The sequence below is a fragment of the Prionailurus viverrinus genome, chromosome A3, assembly GCF_022837055.1.
Source record: "Prionailurus viverrinus isolate Anna chromosome A3, UM_Priviv_1.0, whole genome shotgun sequence".
Taxonomy (NCBI): domain Eukaryota; kingdom Metazoa; phylum Chordata; class Mammalia; order Carnivora; family Felidae; genus Prionailurus; species Prionailurus viverrinus.
The window spans coordinates 38,789,672-38,816,510 of NC_062563.1; the positions used below are offsets into that span (position 1 = coordinate 38,789,672).

The 26,839-nt window shown below is 40.4% G+C and overlaps 1 protein-coding gene across 1 annotated transcript in view; it reads left to right on the top strand.

The window, feature by feature from the left end:
* SPTLC3 (serine palmitoyltransferase long chain base subunit 3) overlaps positions 1–19,659 on the top strand; it is a 131,333-nt gene extending 111,674 nt beyond the window's left edge. Inside the window, exons 10-12 of the mRNA XM_047854390.1 lie at positions 7,067–7,202; positions 12,821–12,950; positions 17,546–19,659. Of these exons, the coding sequence (XP_047710346.1) occupies positions 7,067–7,202; positions 12,821–12,950; positions 17,546–17,659 (380 nt within the window). The 3' untranslated portion in view covers positions 17,660–19,659. The remainder of the gene's footprint in view (positions 1–7,066; positions 7,203–12,820; positions 12,951–17,545) is intronic.
* Positions 19,660–26,839: the final 7,180 nt, after the last annotated feature.

Consider the following 26,839-nt stretch of genomic DNA (forward strand, 5'->3'; position numbering starts at 1 on the left):
CCACTCCTAGAGACTGCTTGAACTCCTTACCATGCAGCCCTCTCCACCTCAAAACCAGCAGTGGAGAATCTCCTTCACATCAGATGCCCTTCTCCTCGAATCTCTTTCTTCAGGGAGAGCCCAGTCCCTCCTATGGGCTCGCTTAATTAGGTCTTTTTTTTTTAATGTTTTATTTTTTTCTTGAGAGAGATAGAGAGCATGCAATAGTTGGGGGATGGGAGGGGCAGGGTGCAGAGAGAGAGGGAGACAGAAGATCTGAAGCAGGCTCTGCACTGACAGCAGCCAGCCTAATGCAGTGCTCAAACTCACAAACGGTGTGATCGGTAATGATCTGAGCTGAAGCCGGTCGCTTAACCCACAACAGAGCCACCCAGGTGCCCCTAACCTAATTAAGTCTTAAACACTGGTTAATGTCCCTGATCCCCACACCGCTCTCTGAGGCTTCCCCAGCAGATACTTGGAAAGCCAGAGGCTTGGATTATGTAGGCAGCTGCCTTAATGGGGCTCCCCGATGGCCACTTTGACTTGCAATGTTTCTCAGAGCCCTTCCAGGAAATCCCATGAACCCAGTTGCTCAGGACCTGTCCTTTGCCACCTCCTTTGCCTTCCCGCCACAGATCAGAACAGTTGCTGACACACACCTCCTCACTCACCTCAGATATTTGCTGCCACTCTGGCTTCCTACTTGTCCTGCCACTTCCAGTTTTCCCCCTCATCCTAATCCACATGCCACACACCATGAGCTTCCTCTTGCTCAACCCCCTCAGACCATGGCATGCCCTGCTCATGATGCTGCCATGGCTCCCCATTACCCACCAAAACCTTCCAAATCCTAGGGTGGCATTCACCACTATCAGTGGTCTGACTCCACGGGTCTTTCTCATGACTGTGGTGTAAACATTATGGCAAGTGAGTTACCCATTTCCCAGGTGCCCCCCACCTCCAAACAGACACACAAGATCAACAGAATCAATACCCACACTGTAAGTTATGACTTCAACAATGGTTCTTAACTGATGCACAACACAGTTACCCTGGGAATGTTTCTGGAACAGAATACCTACAGGGGGGGCTTTACTGTACATATTCTAGAGAAAGAAATATTCCCAGAAGACTCTGGTGTGTTCCTGTGCTTAAGAATCACTGATTTACAAAGTTTCCAGAAGGCCCCAGTCTCCCAAACTACCCTCTTTAATGTGTAGAATTCCGTAATTTGTGACTTGCTAAGATACTGCTCTCTATTTAAATGCAAATTAGCATGAAATCTTATCATTTATTCTGAAGCATTGTTGTGTGAAAACCCTGCTAACTCTGCCTAGATCTGTCTTAAGGCTCTTCCTCTCAATTATCTATTACTTGATATTTGCCCTACCATTAGACCACTTCTTTCCCAACAGCCTCAGAATATTCTTATCTTCTGCTTCACCTTAGCAGCTGGCCTGACTCCTTTACCTAGTGAGTGCTTTTCATTTCTGAAATGTGTGAATCCATGAACCATAGAATTCACACCTCACCGGACATGAATTTACCAGCTTTTCCCCATACAGCAGACTTTGATAGACCAGGAAGTACGGCTAGTTTCTGGGTCAGCTGGGTAATGCGTTAATGATCTCCAGCCTCAGTTTCTGTATCTGCAAAGAGGGCCCCAAAACACAATTTCTGGCTCATAATAGGTGTGCAGGACATGTCCATTCTCACGTCACCTTATGAGTTAAATGCCTGATGGTATATTTGAGCAGCGGGTAGGGAGTGGAGACAATGGTGTCCTCTTGGGGCCCTTGAAATCAGGCCATGCAGACCGCTGTCCACCCTTAATGTCCATCCTCCCTGCTCCTGCATGCATTCCCGGGGGTATGACTGAGGGGCCCGAAGAGTCATTGGACTATAAAACACGCCGTAACCTTGGAATCTGGACATCAAAAGGGAGAGCTTCAGTGCCTGATAAAAATGTGTGTTCCTCTTAGCAAACCACTCCAAACAGTTTTCCCCATCCCACTGGGAAGCTTGTCACTGCTAATGTGATTCTTATGATTCTTGCTGCTCTGTAGCCTCTTGATCTTTCCTGAGATCACTCTGCCCCTAAGTGTGTTGGAAACAAAATGTCCTGTCTGGTGTCCAGAGCTTAAAATAACAGACTGCTGGGTTCCTGCTGTCACACTGACACTTGACTCCAAGGTCTCTCCCCAGTACCAACCCCCCATGCCAGGGGGGAGAAGCCATGGGTGAATGGACAGACAAAGAAGGGGCAAGAGACAAGGAGATTAGTCATTCTCAGGCCATTCAAGCATTCTTTAACATCAGTTTGATTTTTCAGAAAGGTCAACTTCTTAAATTGTGAGAAATATTCTATGGAAACACTCCTCCCATCTCTAAAAACAGGGACAACATTTTCCAAGCAATGCTGCCTAAGGGCATGTTTGAGGTTGTCCATAGACAGTCCGTTGACTGTATTGTGACTGTCACGGTGGTGTGCTAAATAATTTAAGGAGGCAGAGCAGCATTCATTTCTTTATGTGCATTTTTAAAGCCTGAGAAATAACAAAATAAGTCACTATGTGGCATCTGGGCATATTCATGTCTTGTCTGGTAGCCAGGGAGCTTGCAAAATCTGCAGAAAATCGAGAGTGGCACTGGAGCTGGCTCACAAGCTTGTAAAATCCACCTCTTCCTCCTAGTGTTTCAGAGGGAAATGCCTCTCTCTCTCTCTCTCTCTCTCTCTTGCATGCCAGTGGTTCAGCAGACAACAAATTTTCCTTCTTTAGCTTTTGATGGGTCATTCGGGGAGTCTCTACCGTCTGTGATGCCTTCTGGCCCTCTGGAGATTGACTTGTCCCAAACATATTTTTGGAAACGCCACAGACGATTGTTTTTATTAGGGGACTGCAAAGCTTTGTAGTGGGATGCTTTGTGTTTTATTTGTTTTCCTTCCCCTGCCCCAGCTGTTTTTGTTTTAACAGCACTGGAGAGAAGGTTAAAGTATTTGTGGCCTCTGTTAACCTAGCCCATCTCTCAAGTTGGCAGAGCTAGAAGTCTGAATGGGTAGAACGGCAGTGTACAGGTCAGCTGCCTGGATGGGTTCATCCATATTTTATCCAGCCTCATGAGAGGGGTGAGGGGGACACTTGGGTTGATCTCAAGTTGAATGAGCACTTTGGAGCAGACAGCTGTCAGGGGAGCAGGTCACCCGCCGCAAAATGTACTACCCAAGCACCCAAGCACTGATTAACTGCTGAGATGTAATCGTGCCAAACAAGAGGCCACGACATGTGCCCATTTTTTATTTTCTACATCTAACTGAGAAATAAGACATAGGGCACGGCTCTTAACACAGAAATGCATGGCTTTGGGCTTGGACTGGCAATGGTGGCTATTTCTGAGATATCTGAGTCTCCGTGGCTATACCTTGTCAAAAAACAAAATTCATGCCTGGGTCCCATTTCCATAGATACTTATTTAATTGGTCTGGAGTGCAGTCCGGGCATGGGATTTTTGCCAACCTGTCCAGATGATTCTGAGGTGCCAATGAGGTTACTTGGAACTACTTCCCTATGGAAAAAGGTAATTAACCTTTCAAACACCTGCTGCATGCCAGGCACAGTACTAAGCATGTTTCTACATTAACCCCTTTATTTCCACCTATCTTTCTGTGTGGTAAGCTTATTTATCTGTATTTTACAGGTAAAACCAAGGTTCTAAGGCCTTAAATTGTCCAGGTGGAGTTTAGTTTTTTAGTCCATTTCACTCCAAAGCCTATTCCTTTTTCAGAGAACCCAGAATATAGCAAAATAAACACTCGTATAAACTCTCCAGAACCCTACATAAGAGATCAGCTCATTTACTTATTTATCTGAGCAGAGACCTTCCCTGTCTTCTGTGTGATATGTGAAAGAAGAACCAGAAATTCTGGAATTAGAGACTTTGAGTGTTAGGAAAGGAATGTGGCTGCAATGCCCAATCTCCGTGCCACCCTGGCATGGCCATCTCTGTACAAAAAGACAAGTGCTAAAATTTCCTCCTTCTCTTACAAACACTCTTAAAGCAAGGATCTCAAAGCACAGAATAATTAATAAAATCACCCACATCCTGTCTAGATGAGTAGCATTTTATATATACAAATTCCTTTCTGCCCCCAGGCCCTACAAGAGTAGAATGTTTCCAATTTTAAAGAGTGAGCAACAGAGTAATTGAAAGGAGCTGTATCTTGGCCGATGCAAAGGACCTCAAAGGCATTAATAGTGATCTATATGAGAAAACATGGTGACCACGAAGTGTATCATAATGGCTTGTCAGCCATGCTGTGCTAAATGATTCAAAGATAGAAAAGACAGGGCAAGAAGAAAACATTGAATTCTTAAGAGTCAGCTACCCCTGGGATCAATATTCTGATCTATTCAGTCAACTCTCCAAACAATCTAGAAGCAGTAAAGTGATGACATTAGCTGATGATCCAGTTACTTGGGTTAATCAAGGCAAAGGGGACAGACGGGGCCAATTAAGTAGCTGGGCAGCCCAATGATAGATGAGTCATTATGGGCAAGAGCAAAGATAATGCCATTGGGAAAAGCAATTTAAGTCATTCATGCACTTCCAGGCCAGGAAATCCTTCTGGTCTTTGAGGGGGATCATTTAGGAATCATCAGACCCAGCCTGATGAAGTCATCTATTCATTGTGCAGCTAACAATCAACAAAAGAGCTAAACGGACAAGGCGACAGGCCATATGGAATACATTTTGGTGGCTGATGTATATCTCTGCCTTCATTTGAATCACCTTCATTAAAACAAGTCTTACTCCAGCCCCTCTTTTTCTTTTCATTCTTCTTCTACAATATCTCCCTACTTGTTATGCTATCACCTCCCTAAACACGCAGTCTTGATGTATAGATGAATTTTTTAAATAAAGACAAATTTAAATAAGTTTAAATAAATAAATAAACTGTGCACATACAAGTTTCCAAGAAACCCTTCAGCATGTTACAAAGCAATTCATCTTTAAGTACCAAGGAGGCTTTTTCTATGCAGCAAAAATTTAACATATGAGTTAAAGTAAACCATACTTGAAGCTACCTGTTCCTTTAAAGCCAAAGGCCAAACCAGGGACCCCAAAATGAAGGTTACCAATGATTGCCATGTTAACAAATTCGTTGAACACTAATTTATCTCCTGAGTTATCTTCTTCCTCTATGATTGCTGTTTTTGTCATCCTTTTAAGTTCATCCTCTTCCCAACCATGAAATGTTGGATTCTTCAATTCCTGTCCTTTTTTTCTCAATCTACCCATCGCTCCAGCCTTATCTTGCCCCACATTTAACCACATCTTACCTGGTTCTCAACTACTCTTTTCTTCTACAAACCACTAGACCATTGCACCTGTTTCCTGTACCTGAAATGCTGTCCCCTGATATTTTGCCTGTTAACATTTGTCCACCTTTCTGATCTCAGCTCACTCATCATTTATTGACTTTCTCAAATTTGATCCAATGTTTCTAATATGGGTTCTCATAACACCATATAGCATTCTCTACAGCACTTATTAGATTTGCAATTTTACATCCATTTTTAGATGTAATATCAGTCTTCCCACTAGACTATAAGCTCTCCCCTGTTCCTCCATATGATGACAAACATGTAGCTTGAGGATGACCTCATTCTTATACTTCTTCTTCAGCAGATCTGAAAGACTGATGAGCCCAGGTTGTATTCCATAGCCAATATTCAAGGGGATGGAATGTTCCAATTGGCCACGTCTTGATCATGTGCTACCCTTGTAGCAAAGAGAAAAGTCAGGGCCAACTCTAACTGAACATCATGGACCTTTGGAGGAAGGATGCTGAACAGGAAATGCCCACTGTGAATCCTTTTGCCAAGACACAGTCTGGGGCCAACTCTCCAAGAAGGAACTGGAGAAACCTGATTAACATATTTATTGACATTTTTACCCATTTTCCGCCAGGAGAGTTAAAGATACCAAGGATCAATGTCCAGAATATTGCAAAATTAGTAGAACAAAAGCTCTGATCAGTTTTAATGGACACCTGACCAATCATAATGGAGGTCAGCTATAGCAGCTGTTCCTGCTCAATAGCCACCTTGCATCAGATGCAAACACTGGAGTGATTTCCAGGGGACTTAAACATCCGGTTCTGTTCAATCTTCTGTATTGAGCACACACACTCTGGTTTTGGCTGTTTTGCTCATTTACTTCATAGAGTAGACATGTTTCTTCAGAACTCTTTCCACTCTTTAATTCCCTTTGTCCTCTCATATGTGTGATGTCCTCACTGGGACACACATGGAGGCCAGAGGCTTTTGAGCTGAAGCACCAATAACCTGGAAATGGACACAGGTACCTTCCTTGACCTTCTGTTTGGAGCCCACACCATCATTTTTTGTGGTTGGGGAAAACAGAGGTCCCCTTCTTCCCTTCCCTCTATTCCCTTCCCTCTATTACTCTACTACTATCAAATGCCTCAGAAAACAGTTGTGGTCTCAGCTGGACCTATTTTTGTTCAGGGATGTGCTACCCCTTTAAGTTCAGGTTAGGTGAAATGCTCTTTGATTGGAGACTTAGATGAGAAACAACTTAATGGGTCAGCTCAAGTTGGCTAAAACAACTGGTGTGTGTGTGTGTGTGTGTGTGTGTGTGTGTGTGTGTGATTTCCTGTCACATTCCCTTTCCCTGAGTTAATGTCTTTAAAGCACTTAGAACAGAATCCATACATGGTAGGTACCTAGTAAATGATAGTTCATTTCCTTCCTTCTTACTAGACACCCTTTTTGTCCCCTCATCACCCCACAGACTAGCCTACTTTTAGTTGCTAGCAGTACCTAATAACACAATTCCCCCACACACACACCCATTGGATCCTGTCTTCCAGACTCAGGACAGTTCTCAGATATCAGTGCCCACACTTGCTCACCAAGAGATATTACCCACCCTATTTTGACCCCCTCCCAGCTAACGACGCAGGTCTGCAGAAAGACTTAGGAATGCTTGCCAAGTCAATCTGACCTTTGCTTCTCTCTTCCTGGTGGTATTGATGGATTTCATGCCTGTCTCCTTTCAGGGCTTCAGAGAGTACGGCAACTTGCAAAAAATACAAGATACTTCAGACAGAGACTGAACGAAATGGGATTCATTATCTATGGCAATGAGGAATCTCCCGTCGTTCCCCTGCTCCTTTACATGCCTGCTAAAGTAGCGTGAGTATTCAGTAGACTCTCAGAATAACAGTGGAGCCTCAGGGTGATCTGACAAAGACAGTGCTTCTGACTCTATGAGCCTCCTTCAGCATTGGCATTGCTTATGCACTTTGAATGGGGTGCCGAGTTCAGAATTCATTTGTATAATTTCTCGGAAGCCCCCGGCCAACCCATCAGCAGGGCCTTTTCACAGGTCTTCTAAGAAGGGAATCAAGGGGCACATGGGTGTCTCAGCTGGTTGAGCATCCAACTCTTCTCTTGATTTCAGCTCAGCTCATGATCCCAGGGTCATGTAATTGAGCCCCACATCGGGCTCCACACTGAGCATAGAGCCTGCTCAGGATTCTGTTTCTCTCCCTCTCACTCTCTCTTTCTCTCAAGTAAAAAAACAAATTAAAAAAAAAAAAAAGGAACCATGTGCTAAGGCTCACCACTTTTGAGCTCTGTGAATTTGGGTGTCACCCGCTGGGTCTCAACTGTAAATTAAGGATGAACCTGTGCCTCCTTCTGCCCCATGATCTTTTTCAAGGAGAACTTCTGAAGACCATCTCTCCCAACATGTGAAAACAACATTACCAGGCTCTGTGCTTTCTCCACTGATTTTTCATTGCCATCCTCAGAAGAAGGCAGCCTTATTTCAAGTGTGGGAGAAACTGAGGCTGATAACAATTAAATAGTTTGCCCAAACTCCTACAAGTTAAGCAGTAATAAAATCAAGAGACTACCAAGAGACAAACCCAAACTTGGGCTCATGCTCTGAACACCAAACTTTAAGCCTCCCCTATAAACCTGTGCAGAGTTGTTTCCCATTGATTACAGCTCTGAAATTGAGCATGAGAATAGCTGCATAAAGAGAAAAAAATGACTATTTCTCAATACGGCATAGACAATTTTATACATGAGCCATTCTCCAACCTGCCACACACTACCTCTGTTATTAAAAGGAACTTAATTAAAATCCTTTCTAAATGTAAAATATTTATTTGGGTGTCTGGCCATGTGCACGATGGAAAGTAATAGTCAACGTATATTTATGAGATTCTACTGGTCCTGACTCTCCTGCAACATAACCCTATTGTTGGAATTTTTTTTTTTGACTCTCTAACAGTCTCAATAGATTGGCAGAGTATTTTAAGTATAGATAAGGGGCTCTGGGGCTATCAGTTGAGAACTCATGATGGGTAGGAATGAGTTATTAGTTTCTGAAAGATTGATTCTTCAGCATATGCTTTTGTATCATTTCACCACAGCAAAATAACAAAACACACATATGAGTTCTTTAGTGTGCCACACCATTACCATCAGTGGGTCCTTTGTTCACAGATCTGGGTCAGGCTATGCATGTAATGGGCAAGAAGACAGTGTGCTACAGAAACATCACACAGGATACTGCTCTGTACTTATGGCAGGGAGGAGGTATAACTGTGATTCAAAATAGCAGATAATCCCAAACCCTTTACCATCTGATTTCAGAAGGCACAAAAGAAAGCCTATGTTTAATCAGAGTGGTTGGCAAAATGGGGTGTTCTGGAAGTAAGATTCCACACTTAGCCCATGTCTATCTAATATTTTATCACTAGCTCAAATGAAGACACCAAAAATAAATTTGTTTTATTTTTGAGAGCCTCAAGTGCACAACACCGGAGGGAGGCAGTAGGGAGTGTAACGGATAGTTCTGACTTTGATGGTGGAGGTTGGAAATAGAATCTCAACATGCTGGAAAAATGAATCCATGTAATGAGAAGAGTTCACAAATAGTAAAAACAAATGCATTTAAATTCAATAATTCAACTTTGCGATAGCAAAGAGAGAGGGAGTACCTCCGCTCTTTTATATGTCAGGAATCCTAACTGGACAACAGCTAATATGAAAAATAAAAACAGGGTGTTACTTGTAAAAGTATGCTCCTTGGTGTATTGAGGAGTCTGGAATGAGAAAGGATTTGACCCTACCTCTTCCTACCTGGGGGATCTTGGACAAGTTGTGCAAACTTCTGAAGCCCCAGTTTTCTCATTTTTAAAATGGGATGTAATTGTGCCTATTTCATAAGGCCATTGTGAAGATTAAGCAAGATGAGGCCTATCAGAATAAAACATGTTGTTTCTTTTTTTTTTTTAATTTTTTTTTTAACGTTTATTTATTTTTGAGACAGAGAGAGACAGAGCATGAACGGGGGAGGGTCAGAGAGAGGGAGACACAGAATCCGAAACAGGCTCCAGGCTCTGAGCTGTCAGCACAGAGCCCGATGCGGGGCTCGAACTCACGGACCGCGAGATCGTGACCTGAGCCAAAGTCGGCCGCTCAACCGACTGAGCCACCCAGGCGCCCCTGTTGTTTCTTATACAGGAGCTGGCCATGTGCACGATGGTCTAGGTGGGAACTGTTATTAGTAGTAGTATTAACTATCAATGTACATAAAGCATTTAATATAGTACTTGGTATACTATAATAACTTAATCAATGGTAGTTATTATTATTACTGCTACTTCTACTACTATGATTATTATTATTATTGTTATTAGTTTCAACTGAGTGCAAAAATGAATCACCATGGTTGCATGGCTCTCCAAAATAATTATTGCAATCTTTGGCTGCATTAATAAAAATAGACTTTCCAGGAAAATAGTAGGTAGATATCCTGCTATTGTCTGTATCAAATATGCTATGTTAGACACCAGATGATGTGTCTATCTAATGCCTTCCAGTTTCACATGGTATTTATGGAGGAGATGATGTGGCTGAACACTGATTATATGCTGAGTAAGACTCTTACATCAGCAATCACTCACCAAGGCTGGGATGCTTAGTCCTAGTTTACAAATGAGGACAGAGACCCACAAAAGTTAAACTGCTAAGAGTCACTCGGATTGTAGATAGTAGAGCCCAGAATTTTTTTTTTAATTTTTTTGTTAACGTATATTTATTTTTGAGACAGAGAGAGACAGAGCATGAACAGGGGAGGGTCAGAGAGAGGGAGACACAGAATCTGAAACAGGCTCCAGGCTCTGAGCTGTCAGCACAGAGCCCAACGAGGGGCTCGAACTCACGGACCGTGAGATCATGACCTGAGCCAAAGTCGGCCGCTTAACCGACTGAGCCACCCAGGCGCCCCGAGCCCAGAATTTAAAGCCTCCTACACCAGAGCTCTTTTCAGTTTATAGCACAGCCTCTGAAGCTTCAGTCCACGGAGGAAAACATTCACATCTCATTAAAGCAACACAGACTATAAGTTTAACTCTCTTTAATGTCATCTTTGGTGAATCAAAAGGCATCAATCACTGCAATGGAAAGAAAAATCTAATTGCTTGGGTTGTCTATGGAAACTTAGAACAGGTTAGTTACAAAAGGTAATATCGTGTATTGTTGGCAGGAGTTGCTGGCAAGGGCCTCCCTGCTGCCTGGCCTTGTTTCCTTCTCAAATACTTCTTCAATGGAAAGTTTATACATAGAAAACCTTTTGAGACAAGGAGTTAATTGTAGAAGCCAGTGTATGAGCACTTGATCTTTCATTTGCTCATTTTAAACCCTTTGATTTTACTAAAGAATTGTGATTTCTCCACATTTCCACCGACTGCAGAATGAAAATAAAGTCTCTAGCCACATATCCTTTTGGGCAAAGTTTTGTTGCAGCTCTTACCACTGGAATCTTCTATGACGTTCAGTACAATGTGATTTCACCCATGAAACATTCACTCAGATAATCAAGAATGTATTTATTATTTGGTACAGAGTTTACCAAATAAACTTGGGCCTTGTGATACACTTGGAGGATGAGAGGATACAAGAGGTGGGGATGCTGTACATAACGCAGTGCTAATGTTTTTATTATTATTATTATTATCCACATAGTTTGGTTTCTTGCAGCCCACACTGGCTTTAATTTGCTTTGGGGAGTACAAATCCAGAGGCTCATTATATAAAATGTTCAGGGCAATCAGACACATTAACTGGAGAAGGCCAGGTTTAGTAGTGTAAATTTTAAGCCCAAAAGTGCTCCAGGGAGGCCTCAGATTAGCCTAATGAATCAACAGTCATATATTTTGCTCTGCATTCTTTGGCAAAACTCGCTTCCTCTGGTACAAAGAGAAACATGCAGACAGTGAAAATGGTCTTTTGGGAGTCCCGAAAAGTAGCCTGAGATCATGGGTCAGGTAGTTTGTATTCTAGCAATAAAAGCCCTTGCCTTGTTTCTCAGATAATTATGAGCTCTCATCCTGTGTAGTTCCATGGGCAGCCTTCCATAGGGTGAACAAGAAAGAGAAAGAACAGCCTCTGTTTTCAAGCTTTCTCAGAAAGCTTCGTCTCCTTGTTAATCTTCCCAGTCCAAATAGAAGGCGTATCTTGCCTTGCATAGGCCACAGGGCCAGAGAGGCAGTGTTCTCTGTAGGTCTTGCAATCTCCATCACTTTGTCTGATAACATGCATTCTGCATCAGGTAACCAAAAAGGCAGACAGCTCCATGGCAAGAGGAATGAATAAATGAACAGGCCCATTCTCCACGTCTGGTTCAAGAATCCTTCCTGAGTTATGACTGGAAGGTTTGTGTGGTGCTGTCAGCTTCCAGCCTAAAATAGGACACCAGAAACCTCTTAATGCTAAGAACAGATCTGAGGCATTTACCTTGATTGTGGGCAGAGACATTTCGTAATTAAGGTTTCCCACAGAGAGCAACAGAGCACAAAATGGGCAAAGATTCACTTGGGGGCACATGTCTTTTTGTCTGATGTTGGCTCTTAGCACAAAAAAATTGCAGACTTTGAGAGCTTGATATTCTAGAATTGTCACTGAGATTAGCTCTGTGAAAGAAGGAGGCTAGAAGAAGATAAGAGAAAGGAATCATAGTTTAGAAAGGTTTTACCCTGTGTCAAAAAGCATTGCAGTTATAGGACTTATATCCTACAGGCTGTATCTACGGACCAGCCACTCTGTGTGTGCACATTTCTTTCACTGTCTCCCTCCCCATTTCCCCTTGAACCCAGTCAATGGGTTTATTATCCCTGACCATACCTGGATGTATTTATTCATACAATAAAAAATGAGGAGACCCTTGCTGTTTTCCATGTCTGGTTTAATGAGGGCAAAAAATATATATCTTTGGCTCTGGAGTGAGAATACATACAGCTCAGGATTGGCTCCTGCAGACCCTCAGATCCTGGTTCTCAAATTCTTGTCACTAAGTACAGGCTTCTTGAAATTTCCATATTCTGTTATTGGTATTAAATTTTTAAAACATACAACTTTGCACTTCATGTATGTTCTTTCTTTATGCAATTGCATTGTGTTAGCTTTGGGGTTTTTATTCCTAGAAACCCTTCAGACAAAGGATGCCAACTTGTTAAACCAGGGTTATATACATCAGCTTTTTTTGCTCTATGTCAGAGACTCAGTACTCACAATGCTCTAATGAATGTGCTGAACCTGATAATATACACACTCAGCCATGGGTGCCATGGAAGAACTGCCCCATTTCTTTGTCAATTATATGTGACAGAAGCTTAGTAACTTTAATCATTTTTACTTATTGATATAAAATAAGAAATGTCAACTAGCCATATTCTTTCTCCTGCCATGTAACTTTGTCATCTCTCAGTTAACCTCCTCTTTTACCTTTCCCATAGGGCTTTTGCAAGGCATCTATTAAATAGAAAAATCGGGGTAGTGGTCGTTGGATTTCCAGCTACTCCCCTCGCAGAAGCTCGGGCTCGGTTTTGTGTTTCAGCAGCACATACCCGGGAGATGCTAGACACGGTAAGTACACGACAGGCCAACAGAATCTCCAGCACTGGTGCCTTGCATTCTGAGCACATTCATTTATTGAGCTAGCTTCGGTGTCCCTGGGTTTCTCTTGGTGGTGTAGAAAAACAACATTCATAAACTCACTGCTAAAAAAGCAAGGGTATGCCAACAACGTCAACAATGTGATCAACTCAGGGGATAGAAAAGAAAATGAGTTTAGTGAAGACTTAAGTCAGTATTTGGCTTCATAAAACAGACTGAGTAGCCACATGTTATGCTATTTACTTGTTCTTAAATGCAAAAGCTAACCTGACGTGTTATTTCAGCATTAACTTCCCACAACCTGACATTTTTCATAGCCACCAAGCCCATCATAATAAAATATGATCCAATGAAGCAATGTGTTGGAAAAACAGTAACAAAGACAGATCTATCATATCATCCAGACCTACATGAGGTGTAAACGATTTAAAAACCACATTTCATTGTCCTTTGGTTTTGATCTTTATGTGAATGAGTGATATCAGAAAACTAAGCCATCTCAATCAGTGTGGGATTGATGGAACTGTCTCATAATGTCAATGCAGTTTAGCAAACACACTGACTGTCTAGTATGTGCAAAACCCTAGGGCAAAAACTCTAAGAGGTGGTACTAATAAATAAGCAACTAGTGATAATATTGGACAAAATAAATTCATCTTGGAAAAGAAATATGGACAACTGTGGAAGCATGATGGTAGAAATGATATATGAGATTATATGAATTCGTTCATTACATATGAATAAGTATGTGCAAAGATGTGAATTAATTATGTGTATATGTGTAATATACATACACATATAATGACTCATATATATATCCATATATATGGATATGGATATTATATATATATTTCACAGGAGAGGTGACTTTTGAGCTAGACCTTTTTTTTTTTTTAATGTTTATTTATTTTTGAGGGAGAGAGAGCGCGAGCAGGGGAGAGGCAAAGTGAGAGGGAGACAGAATCCAAAGCAGGCTCCAGGCTCTACGCCGTCAACACAGAACCTGATGTGGGGCTCGAACTCATAAACTGTGAGATCATGACCTGAGTGAAAGTCAGATGCTTAACTGACTGAGCCACCCAGGCACCCCTGAGCTAAGGCTTTTTTAATAAAAGTTATGGAACATCATCCAAGGTTTCTGACCAAAGGAGTGACATAATCATGTTACTACAAAATAAATGTAACAAATTGATTGGAGAGGCAAAAGGCAAGAAGAAGGGACCTAAAATGGAGCTGTTTGAAAAAAAAAAAAAAGAGATGACAAGATCAATGGCAGTAGAAACAAAAGAAATGTATATATGAACAGACATCGTAAATGCACCGAGCTGCCAAGACTTGGCAAATGATCACATGCAGAGCACATTTGGGAAAAGGGAATCAAAGATAATTCAAGGTCTCCAGACCTGGTGAATGGAAGGATGGTAAAGCTAAACCATTTATATGAGATAAGGTATGCAATAATGAACAGCAAATCATCGGGGTGCCTGGGTGGCTCGGTGGGTTAAGCGTCCGACTTCGGCTCAGGTCATGATCTCGCGGTCTGTGAGTTCTAGCCCCGCATCGGGCTCTGTGCTGACCACTCAGAGACTGGAGCCTGTTTCAGATTCTGTGTCTCCCTCTCTCTCTGCCCCTCCCCTGTTCATGCTCTCTCTCTGTCTTAAAAATAAATAAATGTTAAAAAAAAATTAAAAAAAAAAAGAACAACAAATCATCAATGAGACTGGAGGAACAAAACAAGTTCAGTTTTAGACAGGTTGGGATTATATGTCTATGGGCCACCTGTGGAAAAGAAAATCAGATTCTAAGCTTGGGAGCATATGCAATGCTGGAGCTTCTGTAGTTTGGGCAGCTGAGGGATCATGAAAGCAAAGGTAGAGGATATAATTGTCCAAACACAAGTGAACAGGCCAAGGACAGGCTCCGGCAGAGTGCCCGTCTCCCAGCGTAGACACGGGAACCACAGGTGAGGAACGAGACTTCAGTGGGGCTAGAGGAGTCTGAAAAGACACAAACTAGTGTAGTGTTAAACACAGTAAGAAGGAAAAAGTTTCAGGGAGGGGGAGGATCAAAGTGTCTCCAAGAGATGGGAAGAAGCTATTGGATTAGCAATTAGCAGGAGCTCGATGTTCCTCCAAGCAGACAGGTTTAGGAGAATATAGGGAACAGAAATAAGAATACAACAAATAAAAAAGTGAATACTTTGAGTTCCAATAATAAATTACACACACATACACACAGACTCTCCATGTCTTTCTGCTTCACCATTACATTCTTAGGACTTAAACCAATGTATACTCCAGAGTACATACATAATAACAACTTTCTGCATGGCACACTAATAACTGAGCAAATTCTAGGTCTTTGAGATGATGGGTGAACTTTGTTGTTGTTCTTTGTATCTTTCCATATTGCCCAGGTTCTCTAAAATGAGTTATTTCTAGTGATTAACTTTAACAAATTATTTATTTTTTTCAAAAAGTAGTCAAATATTTCAAGGAGTTTGACAGTAAAAGCAAAAAAAATAGGTTTAGAAAAAGCGCTTGAAAATTGGGAAATACTTGAGCATGTTTACACATTAAGGGAGGAAAAGAGTAAAGAGAGCAGCATTAGGCATGGTAGAGCAAAGGAGATGGCCAGGGAGAAGCACCCAGAGATGACAGAAGGAGATGGGCAGCGGGGGTGGATTCGTATTTTTTTGTGATCTCAACAGCATTGAAACATTCATGAATGCCCAACTCTGTAGACATCAGACCTTGTGATTCTCTTTGCAAGTTCTTAATTCCTTTGGACTACCTGGTTTGGAAGGAGCACTGAGACATCATCTAGACAGATGCCTCTAAACTTTCGAAATCAGGCACCTACATCAATAAAAAATTGTGAGCATATTCCTCAATATACACATCAGGGAAAGTGAAAAATGACCCATGAACAGCCAGGGCATTAAGGTAACAACCGAACACTAACACTCACAGAAAATACATATTAGACAAGTCTCCTCCATGACCATGTTTGGAACAAAACAGAGATGAAGCCACTTTACAAACACAAAATGCCTCAGAATTTCCTTCTTCTAACATGATTGCTGCTCCTTTACCAATCACCCCACCTTAGGCATCCTGCCTTCCACCTAAGAATTTGGCACATAGCCAATCACTGAATTTCTCCTGCTCCAGACAACATCCAACCCAGAACTGGTCCCTGCTTCCTTAGAGTCATCTGGAGCACAAGTCCAAATGTGATAAGGAGACGTTCCCAACTCCCTCTTCCTAAGATGGTTCTTCTGAAATACGCACTCCCAGCTGCAGCAAGTAGAATAAACCTACCTTCATTTGAGTACAGGTGTGCTCTGGGTAGTCTGATCAATGGGCTTCAACACAAATCCATTTATAAGTTATATATGCATTGTCAATATATTACGTACATTTTGTAGCAGACACAAAAATGGAAGCTAAAAAGGTTGAAATTAACCTGAATAGAAAAGCCTATGTTCTCCTCCCATACCTTCCAGGAATTGTCTTTCCTACCCCCCAGGTATGCAGATGCACACCCTGTATTACTCCATCCCCGCCTTCAGCAAAGAGCAACAGACACTATCCTAGTTGATGTCCTTTTAAATCCAACTTTTGTTACTTTGTCTTAGTGCTTAGATTTGCTGGAAAAATTTAGAAAGTACATTGAAGTAAAAAGAACATTTTAACCACCCGTAATGCTACCACCCAGAAATAGATGAGTCTTCACATGTTGGTGGGTACCTAACTTGATGCCAGTTTGAAAGACTTCCCAAAGAGGAAAATCCTTATGCTCCACTAATCATTCGTTCCAGTGTTAACAAACATCTTCCCTTTTTCAAAGCATTAGATCCTAATATCGTCTGTCTCAACAGACAGGGTAAGAAAGATAGGCCTAAAAATGTTAAAAGGGCATATCCCCAGTACCATAAGATTAGTGATATGTTAGATTATGTCTGTCCTGGATCTTGGTTGTTTCTCGGGAAAACTGGGGATACATTTTCCTGCCTGAATGGAGAGAACTGAAATGGATGAGTTCTCAGTCCCTTAAGGTTTTAAGTTTGATGATTCCATGGAACACAGAGATGAGTGTTTAATAGCTGGGGGTAGGGAAATTTGGGAGAGAGAAGAAGACACTAATCAGCTCCCACAGTGTTCCATTTTGCTCTTGGCCATTTATGTCATGAAGACATAACCCAGTTGTAACCTGCAACCTTACCTTTTTCTTCCACAAGGTTATATATAATTCATTAAATTTTAAAATAAGGCCTGAAAGGGTAAGCATGCATCAGACACTTTTATTCCTCTCTTCACACCCCCAAAATAAGTTAAATATTCATAATATGGGGTAGGCTGTTAAAGAATATGAAATAAGATGAATTAGCATCTAAGATTCCTCTACAGCTGGTTTGTAAACCACACCTTAATGATTTGGATCTTTCTCCTTTTCTTTAAAATCAAAGAAGATGGCAAAAGAAGATTGTATCTCTGAGGCTCTGGATTGCAGAGCCATTTAGGAGTTTAAAGAATAACTGATGGAAGGCAATCTCTTTGCAGGTTTTGGAAAACCTGGATGAAATGGGTGATCTCCTGCAACTGAAGTATTCCCGGCACAAGAAGTCAGCGCGCCCTGAACTCTATGATGAGACAAGCTTTGAACTGGACGATTAAGTCTCCTGGTCCTGAATTGCACCTAAAGACTTTGCCAGAAAGACCTCCCTCCCTGCCTCAAAAGGAACATAAATGGATTTCTCCCCCTTTCTAAGGACAATTTTGGTTTCTGAACCAGCTGAATTGAACTGAAGGAAATGTCATGTTTTTAATGTCTCCAATCCGGAACTGCAAAGACAAAAATATGGTTCCAGATTTTAACTTTTCTCCTCATCCAAGTATCCTGCTACAAACACATGCACACACATGCATGCGCACACGTGCACACACACACACTCACACGTACACACACACACACACACACACACACACTTCCTAGAACATTTTTAATGGCAATGAGCCTGTGTTTTAGCTGCTACTGTGCAGCCTCTTTGGTCCAGACTCTTTCAGGCATTCCAACCAAATGAGAGGGTTTTGATTTTTAATTCAGTAGATTCTCACTCAGTGTTTACTTATTTCATCTGCAGACATGAGCAGAGGTGGTGGGCAGTAGCTGACCTCCTTGTTTCACCCATGAATGCCCCAGCTAGAACTCATCTGTATCATGGGGAGCTCCAGGCAGGAGGGTAAAGAAATATTGCTTCTACCATTTGCCACATTTGGACTTTTTCCAAGGACAAGTGTCAAAAGCCATAGTTAACGTTTGGAGGGAGAGAGCAGAATCGGCCAGCAGTGACTAAAGACGCCTTTGAAGGAAACTTTCCTTTTCCTCTCGCTGGTCTCCTACAGTTTTACAGCTGAGCTTTTGAGGTTTGGAAAATCCAAGACTTTTGTTTTGTAAGGAAGGGGGCAGAAAGCAAACACAAGCCAATTTTAGGCCTAGACTAAAACTGTAATGTTATAGCAACTGGAAGGTTGTCTGTGCCATGTGGAGTGAATGTTTAGCTTGCGAACATAGCCCTTATTACTTTAAGGAATGAGTTGTCATTTTCCTATTAAATTTTGAGTAAATGGTGAGATTCAATTTCCTTTAGAGTTGACTCTCAAGACTATACTTGAATGTATTGATTCAAAAACAACATTTAAAAGCAACTTCTATTCACCTTTTTTAACACTGACACCCCCATTCAGACCTATTGAGTTCTTACTGTCTGCTGGCACACGAACTCCAATTCTGGTGTAAAATAGGCTTATACACTATTGAGCGACTAATTGTAATTTACCTCCGTTCTCTCTCTGTCTCTTTCTCTCTGTCTCTGTTATGTCTGTCTGTCTTTCTCTCTTTCTAAATGTGAACACAAACTTATCTGGAATAGTACCCTTTTGCTAATTGGATCTAGTTGGTATGGAAAAAGCCAGTGGAAAACCTTATCTTTAACAAGCTCCCAGATGGCTCCCAGATTTGGAAACTCCAAAGAGCAATAGTGACCTTTTAGCAAAGCTTCTGTAATAGTTTGAATGAGTTACAGAACATTCCACTCCATCAAATGACAGTATAAACAAATCACTTCAAGAGAGGTTTGACTTGTGACACAGATGGACCCAAGCTTTCATGCTGTGCACCGAGAAAGAATCCCAGCCTGAAGCACCAGTGTTGGATACAGCAATATGCCCTGATGCTCACAACTTATTAAAGGATAAAGGTGATCCGTGTAGAGAGCTTTTTATGGGGAAAGTATAACCCCTACTAGGTACATCAGTTTAAAAGTGGATCACAATGGTAAAGTTTCTCATAAACATTTGTTAGGATCACTCTTAGCAAAAGAGGAGAGAGAGTGGTTCTGAAAATGCAGTTGCCCCATCCCAGGACTAATATTGATAACTAAATTCCAACTTTTCCCAATGAATTGGCATAGGATTACTTATGCAAAGAAAATATATGTAGTATAAATGTCCCCAAAAAAGGAAGACATGTAGGTCTTTTCACTCGAGAATGTGCACTTAAGTGTGCCTGGGTGGCTCACTCAGTGAAGCGCCGACTTCGACTCAGGTAATGACCTTGTGGTTCATGAGTTTGAGCCCCGAGTCAGGCTCTGCACTGCCAGTGTGGAGCCTGCTTGGTATTCTCACTCTCTCCTCTCTCTCTGCTCCTCCCCTACTCATGCCTTCTCTCTCTCTCAAAATAAATAAGTAAAACAAGAAAGAAAGAAAGAAAGAAAGAAAGAAAGAAAGAAAGAAAGAAAGAAAGAAAATGTTCATTGAAACAAAATTGGTTCTAGTTAATTATCCAAAATGCATAAGTGTGTTCAGTCCTATAGAGGGAACAATAGACAAAGAGGCCAGTGAAACATCTGGGCTTCACCTGAGGTACAGTAAGCAGTAAACATCCCCTTCCATTCTGGATGTCCATGACCTTCATACACATCTTCACACCCACGCTTTGAGTTTTAAGCTTATAAAGGGATGTCTTTGTGACCAGTGTGCCTTTTATGGAAGATCCGGAGTCTAAGTCGTGATAGGAAAATAATTACTTACCCACCTTGCCTGGGGAGCAAGGCGGACATTACTCCTACTCCTGTTTCATCAAGATCCTAGGGCAATTTATTACATTCTCAAGTGCAAGATTTAAAAAAAAACACTCTGTCAGAGGGTCTACACTGAATACACTTATGAGGACAACTAAATGCAATGCACATTAGGAGGGTCCCAGATCCCATAGGGCTGGTAATATAAGAGCACATGTCATATAGAGTGAAGTTGGTTAAGAGGGTGATTGTGAGAATTTTTAATTTTTATAAGAAAATATCTGCTAGGTTAATAAAAGCATAATTTAAAATCAATAGGGATTATTGAATCTCAGTAACTATACCACAGCCAAAATGTCCCTTTGGCCAGTTCTGTTGAGAAAGAGAATTTTCTAACAAAACTCTGTTATGCACCCCAACCTTCCCAAATGCATACACACACACACACACACACACACACACACACACACACACTTTCCCCTTCCTTTACAGAGCAAGCAAGAGTAAAAGGTACAGAGATGAGAATCTGGCTTGCTGATAGATAGATAGATAGATAGATAGATAGAAGATGTTCTAAAAATGGCCTTTAGTGAAACAGTAGATAAAGGATGCAGACTGATTTTGTAAGGGAAATACATTTGTGTAACGGAAATGGCATAGACACATTCCTAATCTTATTATGGAACTGTATTGTGGACGTTTGGCTACATTGCCTTTCAGCATGCTTTGGTTTGACAGACAACATGGGCTTCAGAATTTACTAGGAAGCTTGTTAAAATGCAGATCCCTGGGCCCCACGCCAGACTTAACTGAATTAGAATAGCTGTTGGTGCTCAGGAATTTACATTTTAGCAAGACTCCTCAGGGGATTCTAATCCATGTCATAATTTGAGAACCATTGTTGGAGTTCTTGTTTTGACTGATCAGTTGTCTCTAATTAAACATAACAGAAACTTTGTCCTGAGTGTCTGTTGATAATTAAGGGTGCTTATACTACTAAAGTAAAGTGAATTATTCCAACCTTTTCTCCTCAATGGGACATTTTGTTCCCATTTTCCAGGTACTTTCTTTTTCTACAAAATTGGATATTTGCCTCTGATTATTTATTTATTCCAACAACAGCTCTTGAATAGGGTAAAAGTCTTAACAGTTCTTCAAACATGCAATGCTCCTCTGTATTTTCTACAGAGATAGCAAATTTTATAAATGGCTTACTCTTACTTAAAATATTTGATAAGGAAACTTTAACTCTTAAATATGTACTTTGATTTACGGCAGTAATAACAATTATATTTTGAACTTATCTGGTGATCTCTTGGCCATTTTTCCTAGTCTCAGTATAAACAACTTATTTGAAGTCTGTTTTCTCAGAACACCCTATGTAGCTGTGTAATTTTAAGAAATTAAAAGGTGTCTGTATTTTAAATGTTTTGAAGCAATTATTATGGGACACTGTCTTACAGTATTGTGGGCTGTGTGTGTGTGTGTGTGTGTGTTTCACTGAAACACTTGAGGTGACCAATGTCATTTCATTCTGCCTATGAAATGTTAGTTTCTTTAATAGACAAATCACCAAAATAGACAATATAAAAAATAATTGATGGTTTTGTGTTAGTTTGGGTTACCCTAAATAAAGACTCAGAGATTTGCATTTAAGAATTCCATTAAGGAAAATTGGCAAGAGTGGTAGTGCTGACTTGAACTGTGTCAAAAGAACCAATTGTGCCCATCTGTTTCCACTTCCTCCTTCTGTGACGTCACCTTGGTAGCTTGAATTTGGCCATGTTGAAAGTATTTACACCATGGAAATTGGCAAACACTACAAATCAGGTACCTGGAGAGCCATCTATTAAACCTTTACCAGCACACCACTGAAACCACATACAATGGGACAATATCTAGGATGGAGCAAGGAAACAGGATTGGAAAAAGGAGAAGCCTGTGATTTCATCGTAATAAAGGCCTCAGTCAATCCCATGGAGGGCTATGCAACAGAGATGGCCTGTTACAGTTATCTCAAAATGAAGCAAAGGAGACAAGCCTCTATGTTCTTTCTGCCATCAACTAATCATGAGATACAAGTTACCAAGGTACAGGTGTGGGAGAGGGCATTACTTTGGGCAAGACAATTCTATTCAGCCAAAGGGAATTCTTAGGGAGGGACTCAGATTGGAACTGACAGAAGTCCATCCACTTTTTAAAAATTATTTCTAATCCATCTACTTTAAAAGGTTTTAAAATGGAAAAATTTCAACATACAATAAGAGAGAATAGTATAGAGAACCCACATGCACCTATCACCTAGCTTCAAACATTATCAGTTCATGGCCTTTCATCTATTTCCCCCCATTCACAGATTACTTTGAAGAAAGCCCCAAAAATCATATTATTTCATCAGAGAATATTTCACTGAGTTTCTCTAAAAGGTAGCGATGTCTTTGTCCCTTAATTTGTTTCAATTTCGTTGAAAGTAGTCTTTAGTATAACAAAGGCATTAACATGAATCAAATATTAATCTTTTCTTTCTCTATATCATACCCTGTGTGTGAATTTCCTGGATCAAGACTGGGAATTATTTCTTTTTAAAGAGTTTTTTTGTTAATGTTTACTTATTTTTGAAAAAGAGAAACAGAGTGCTAGTGGGGGAGGAACAGAGAGAGAGGGAGACACAGAGTCTGAAACAGGCTGCAGGCTCTGAACTGAGCTCAGCACAGAGCCCAATGTGGGTCTCAAACTCACGAACTGTGAGATCATGACCAGAGCCAAAGTCAGATGCTCAACCAGCTAAACCACCCAGGCACCTCAAGACTAGGAATTATTTCTGAAGCAGTCATGTGATATCTTGAAAGCAAATCAATCATTTTTTGGACACTTATGTGCCAGATACTGTACCAAGACCTCAACATACATTATCCTCTAGACTACTACTCTCTACTATGATCCTCTACTCTTGGAGAGATTAATAGTGGACTCATCTTGGAAGGCCATTTTGTTGAAGTTTTCAGGGTGTTACCAATGTGTAAAGAGGACTTCCAAAGCTCCAACGGGGCATTGCGTTATTTTCCTTTGAATGTCGTATCCCTTGTCCAGTCAAATTTCTTACAGTTACTTCAGCTAAACTTTATATATTAGAAGGGTAACTCAAGGAGGAATAAGAAAACAAGTCAGTCCAGCTTACCCATTTGGAAAAGGCTGATGCCTGTGACAGGGTTTAGGACAGAACTTGACAATTATAAGTCAATTGCTCTGAAAATGATCACAGATACAAATTGATAAAATACCCAACATCAGGAAGTCAGAGTAGAAGCAAAAGAGTTTTTTTTTTTTTTGCTTTGGCAAGAAACAGGGCTCCCTTTTACTCAGCCCAGATGCTAATTTTTATATCAAAAATACTGATTGAAGAGGCTAGTGATTTTGGCTCTCACCCAAGTTTATTCAAGATCTTTCTTAATTAGGTTGGGGTCGGCAGCAATGCCCATGGCCAGAGTTAGGTCTGGCTCCAATCACCACATCATGCTCTCTACTTCATCACTGGCCAAGGAATAAGGCAAGGAAATTGCTGCTTCTTTGTTTCTCCAGCCCATGAGTATGTTTTTTTCCAGATTTTAAGCATGCATGGAGCAAATGTGTAAGGAAGACCAAAAAAAGTGTAATGGCTTCACTGTGATGAGATCAATCTAGCCTACAACTTGACTGTGAGCCCCAGTATGAACAAGGCCCTATGTGTGAAAAATGAATGGGTAGCAATGTAAGATCATGGAAAAATATGTTGGCATCTTCTGAATGAAAATTTTCACCAGGCTGATTCAGCCAATCATTCCATGAGGGTTTTTTTTTAAAGAAAAATAATCTCTTTTGCCAACAATACATGATTTCCCCATAATGTGTTTATTTTGTACATAATTGTAGCTAAGTCATGTGACTATTTTAATAGTGTCCATACCAATTTCACACACTTTACATATACATCTATGCCCACATAAGGCATCAATACATCATGGTCACAAAGTATAGACATCTATGACACAATGGATTTTCCTTTACATATAAAATAATGTGTTGATATTAAAAAAATATAATCTGATTCTCCTAAAACATTTCAACTAAATATGAAGAGATTTTTTTTTTTTTTTTTTTTTTAAATTTTTTTTTTTCAACGTTTATTTATTTTTGGGACAGAGAGAGAGACAGAGCATGAACGGGGGAGGGGCAGAGAGAGGGAGACACAGAATCGGAAACAGGCTCCAGGCTCCGAGCCATCAGCCCAGAGCCCGACGCGGGGCTCGAACTCACGGACCGTGAGATCGTGACCTGGCTGAAGTCGGACGCCCAACCGACTGCGCCACCCAGGCGCCCCGAAGAGATTTTTAACTCAAAAAATTCTTAGACAAAATTTCAAAGTGTATATTTGTAAGATATTTTATTAATCAGATAGCTTTAGGTGGGATCAAACAAATGTTATAGATTTCCTATATGGATAAATCTAGCAGTCCTATCGATAGTCAATATTACCAGCATATTATATAGAAAAATAAAATATTTTATTAAAGTGAGCCCATTTCTAACAAGATAACACTCTTTAAAATTACATTTTGTATTGTGCATTTATTATTTATAATAGCCAAGTAAAGAAGAAACATGCCAGCTACTCAAATTAATCAGCACAGACCTCAATTGTGAGGAAGGATGAAAGATCAGGGATTACCAGATATTTGAGGAAAATCAACAACACCAAAATGAGTAGCCAACCTGAAAAAAGAGAAAAACATTCAGTGACAGGAACAGATAACATGAAAAAGAGAACTTTTTACATATTCTAATTATTACCCTTGTTGGTCAAACTAATTATATGAAGATATCACATCGACAAAACAAGAATAGGTTGATATGAAAAGGAACTAGAGTTCATGAAAATTTAAAATATTTAAATATTTGATGAAACTAAACCAATAGAAAGCAAAGAAAAGAAGTTTTTAAAATCTCTAAAAAATATAAAGCAAAGGTTAGAGGCACCTATCTGGCTCAGTTGGCAGAGCATGCAACTATTGATCTCAGGGTCATGAGTTTGAGCCCCAGGCTGGGCCTAGAGGTTACTTTAAAAAAAGAATTTTTTTTAAGAGAAAAAAAAAAGTAATATAAAGCAAAAGACCAAAAAAAGGATAAAAAACATGAGAGAAACTTTAAAAGGTATAACAGATCCATACAGAAGGACCAATATCCATCTAATGACAGCTTGAGAAAGAAAAAAAATATCAGGACAATGAAAAGCAGGAAAAAAAAATAAATCATAGAACTATTTTCTTGAGGCTAGAACAAAACAGAAGGTAGAAATGGCCCAGTAAGTGCTGAGCTGATGAATAAAAATAGCTTTTCACTCAAATGTAGCTCAATGAAACTTTGCTACACCAAAGATAAAAGAGAACTAGAATGTTTCCTGTTAGGAAAAAAAAAAAATCTCACCTACAAAGTAAAAGTAATAGATCTTATTTTTGGATATTATAAATGTGTCCTCCAGAAATTTTGTTCCAATTTCACACTCATTAGCAGTGTAGACAAATATTCATTTTCCAATATGCACCAATGCTGAGTATTACCATTTTTATAATCTTTGTCAATCTGATAGAGAAAAAAATGGATTCTCATTAATGTTTGATTCTCATTTACACATGATTCTTGTTCGTGTATGTACTGGCTGTTTGCACGGTTGCTGTTATCTCCTGACACTTTTTCTATCATAAATGTCTCATTAGCATAGATGCATAAAGGCAGTGAAACAATGCCTTTGAATTCAGAGGGAAAAAATAGTTTTAAATATAAAATCCTTTGTCTATAAAAATCTACCTAATCAAGAAAGAGCAAAATAGGGACTTTTTGTTTTGGCATAAAATGTCCAGAAATTTATTTCCTCAGTACCCTTTCTCTAAAATATTATTTGATTAATCCTCAAAAATAAATACATCCAAACTAAAAGAAGACATGCCATCCAGAAAAAAAAAAAGCAGAATTTATATAGGAATCCAATGAAAAGAAATCTCAGAATGATAATTTATTAAAGTACATTAAACTTTCCTAATATAAGGTGATGGGCTTTTTTTTTTGCTTGTATAGAATTCAAAATTAATATCTGGGGTTGTAAAGCACACTCCGCCACAGTGTTTCAAGGACCCAAGCTATTTTCCCACCTGTGGCTTCACAAAGCTCCAGGACATCATCATTTCATGTGTGGTTGAGGCTCTTGATTTCAACCAGTCAGAAAGGAAAAGTGGGCATGGAGGAGGTCCACCTCTGATCCCTGTCTGATGACTGACTTAATTCTGACTCTTTGGATCCATTCTGAGGAGTATGGCAGAGCCTGATTCTACGATCCAAGGGAGTATCTAGAGATCAATAAGAAGCAGAATTGTGGCAGATAATATCCTTATATCTTAGTTCCTGGAGATCCAGCCCTCCTCTGCCAGCACTGCTCCAACACCACCCCATTTACTCCAGTCAGACAGAAGAGAACTTATAAGCTCTAACCATACCCCTGTGAGGGAGCACAGAGTCATGACCCTACAGCCTGCCAGCCAGGAGATCAGACCAGTCACTTATACCATTTCTCATTCTCATCACCTCCTTCCATGTGAGTGCATTCACCTAGTTCCTCAGAAATAACATGTGCAAATGGCTGTCACAGCTGAATGCCCTCAGCTAAGGCACCTTTGAAAGGGCTGAGCTGGGCCAGCTAGAGGAGAGGGTGTGACAGAGGTGGGCATCCATCTCCTTGTAGCTCTCA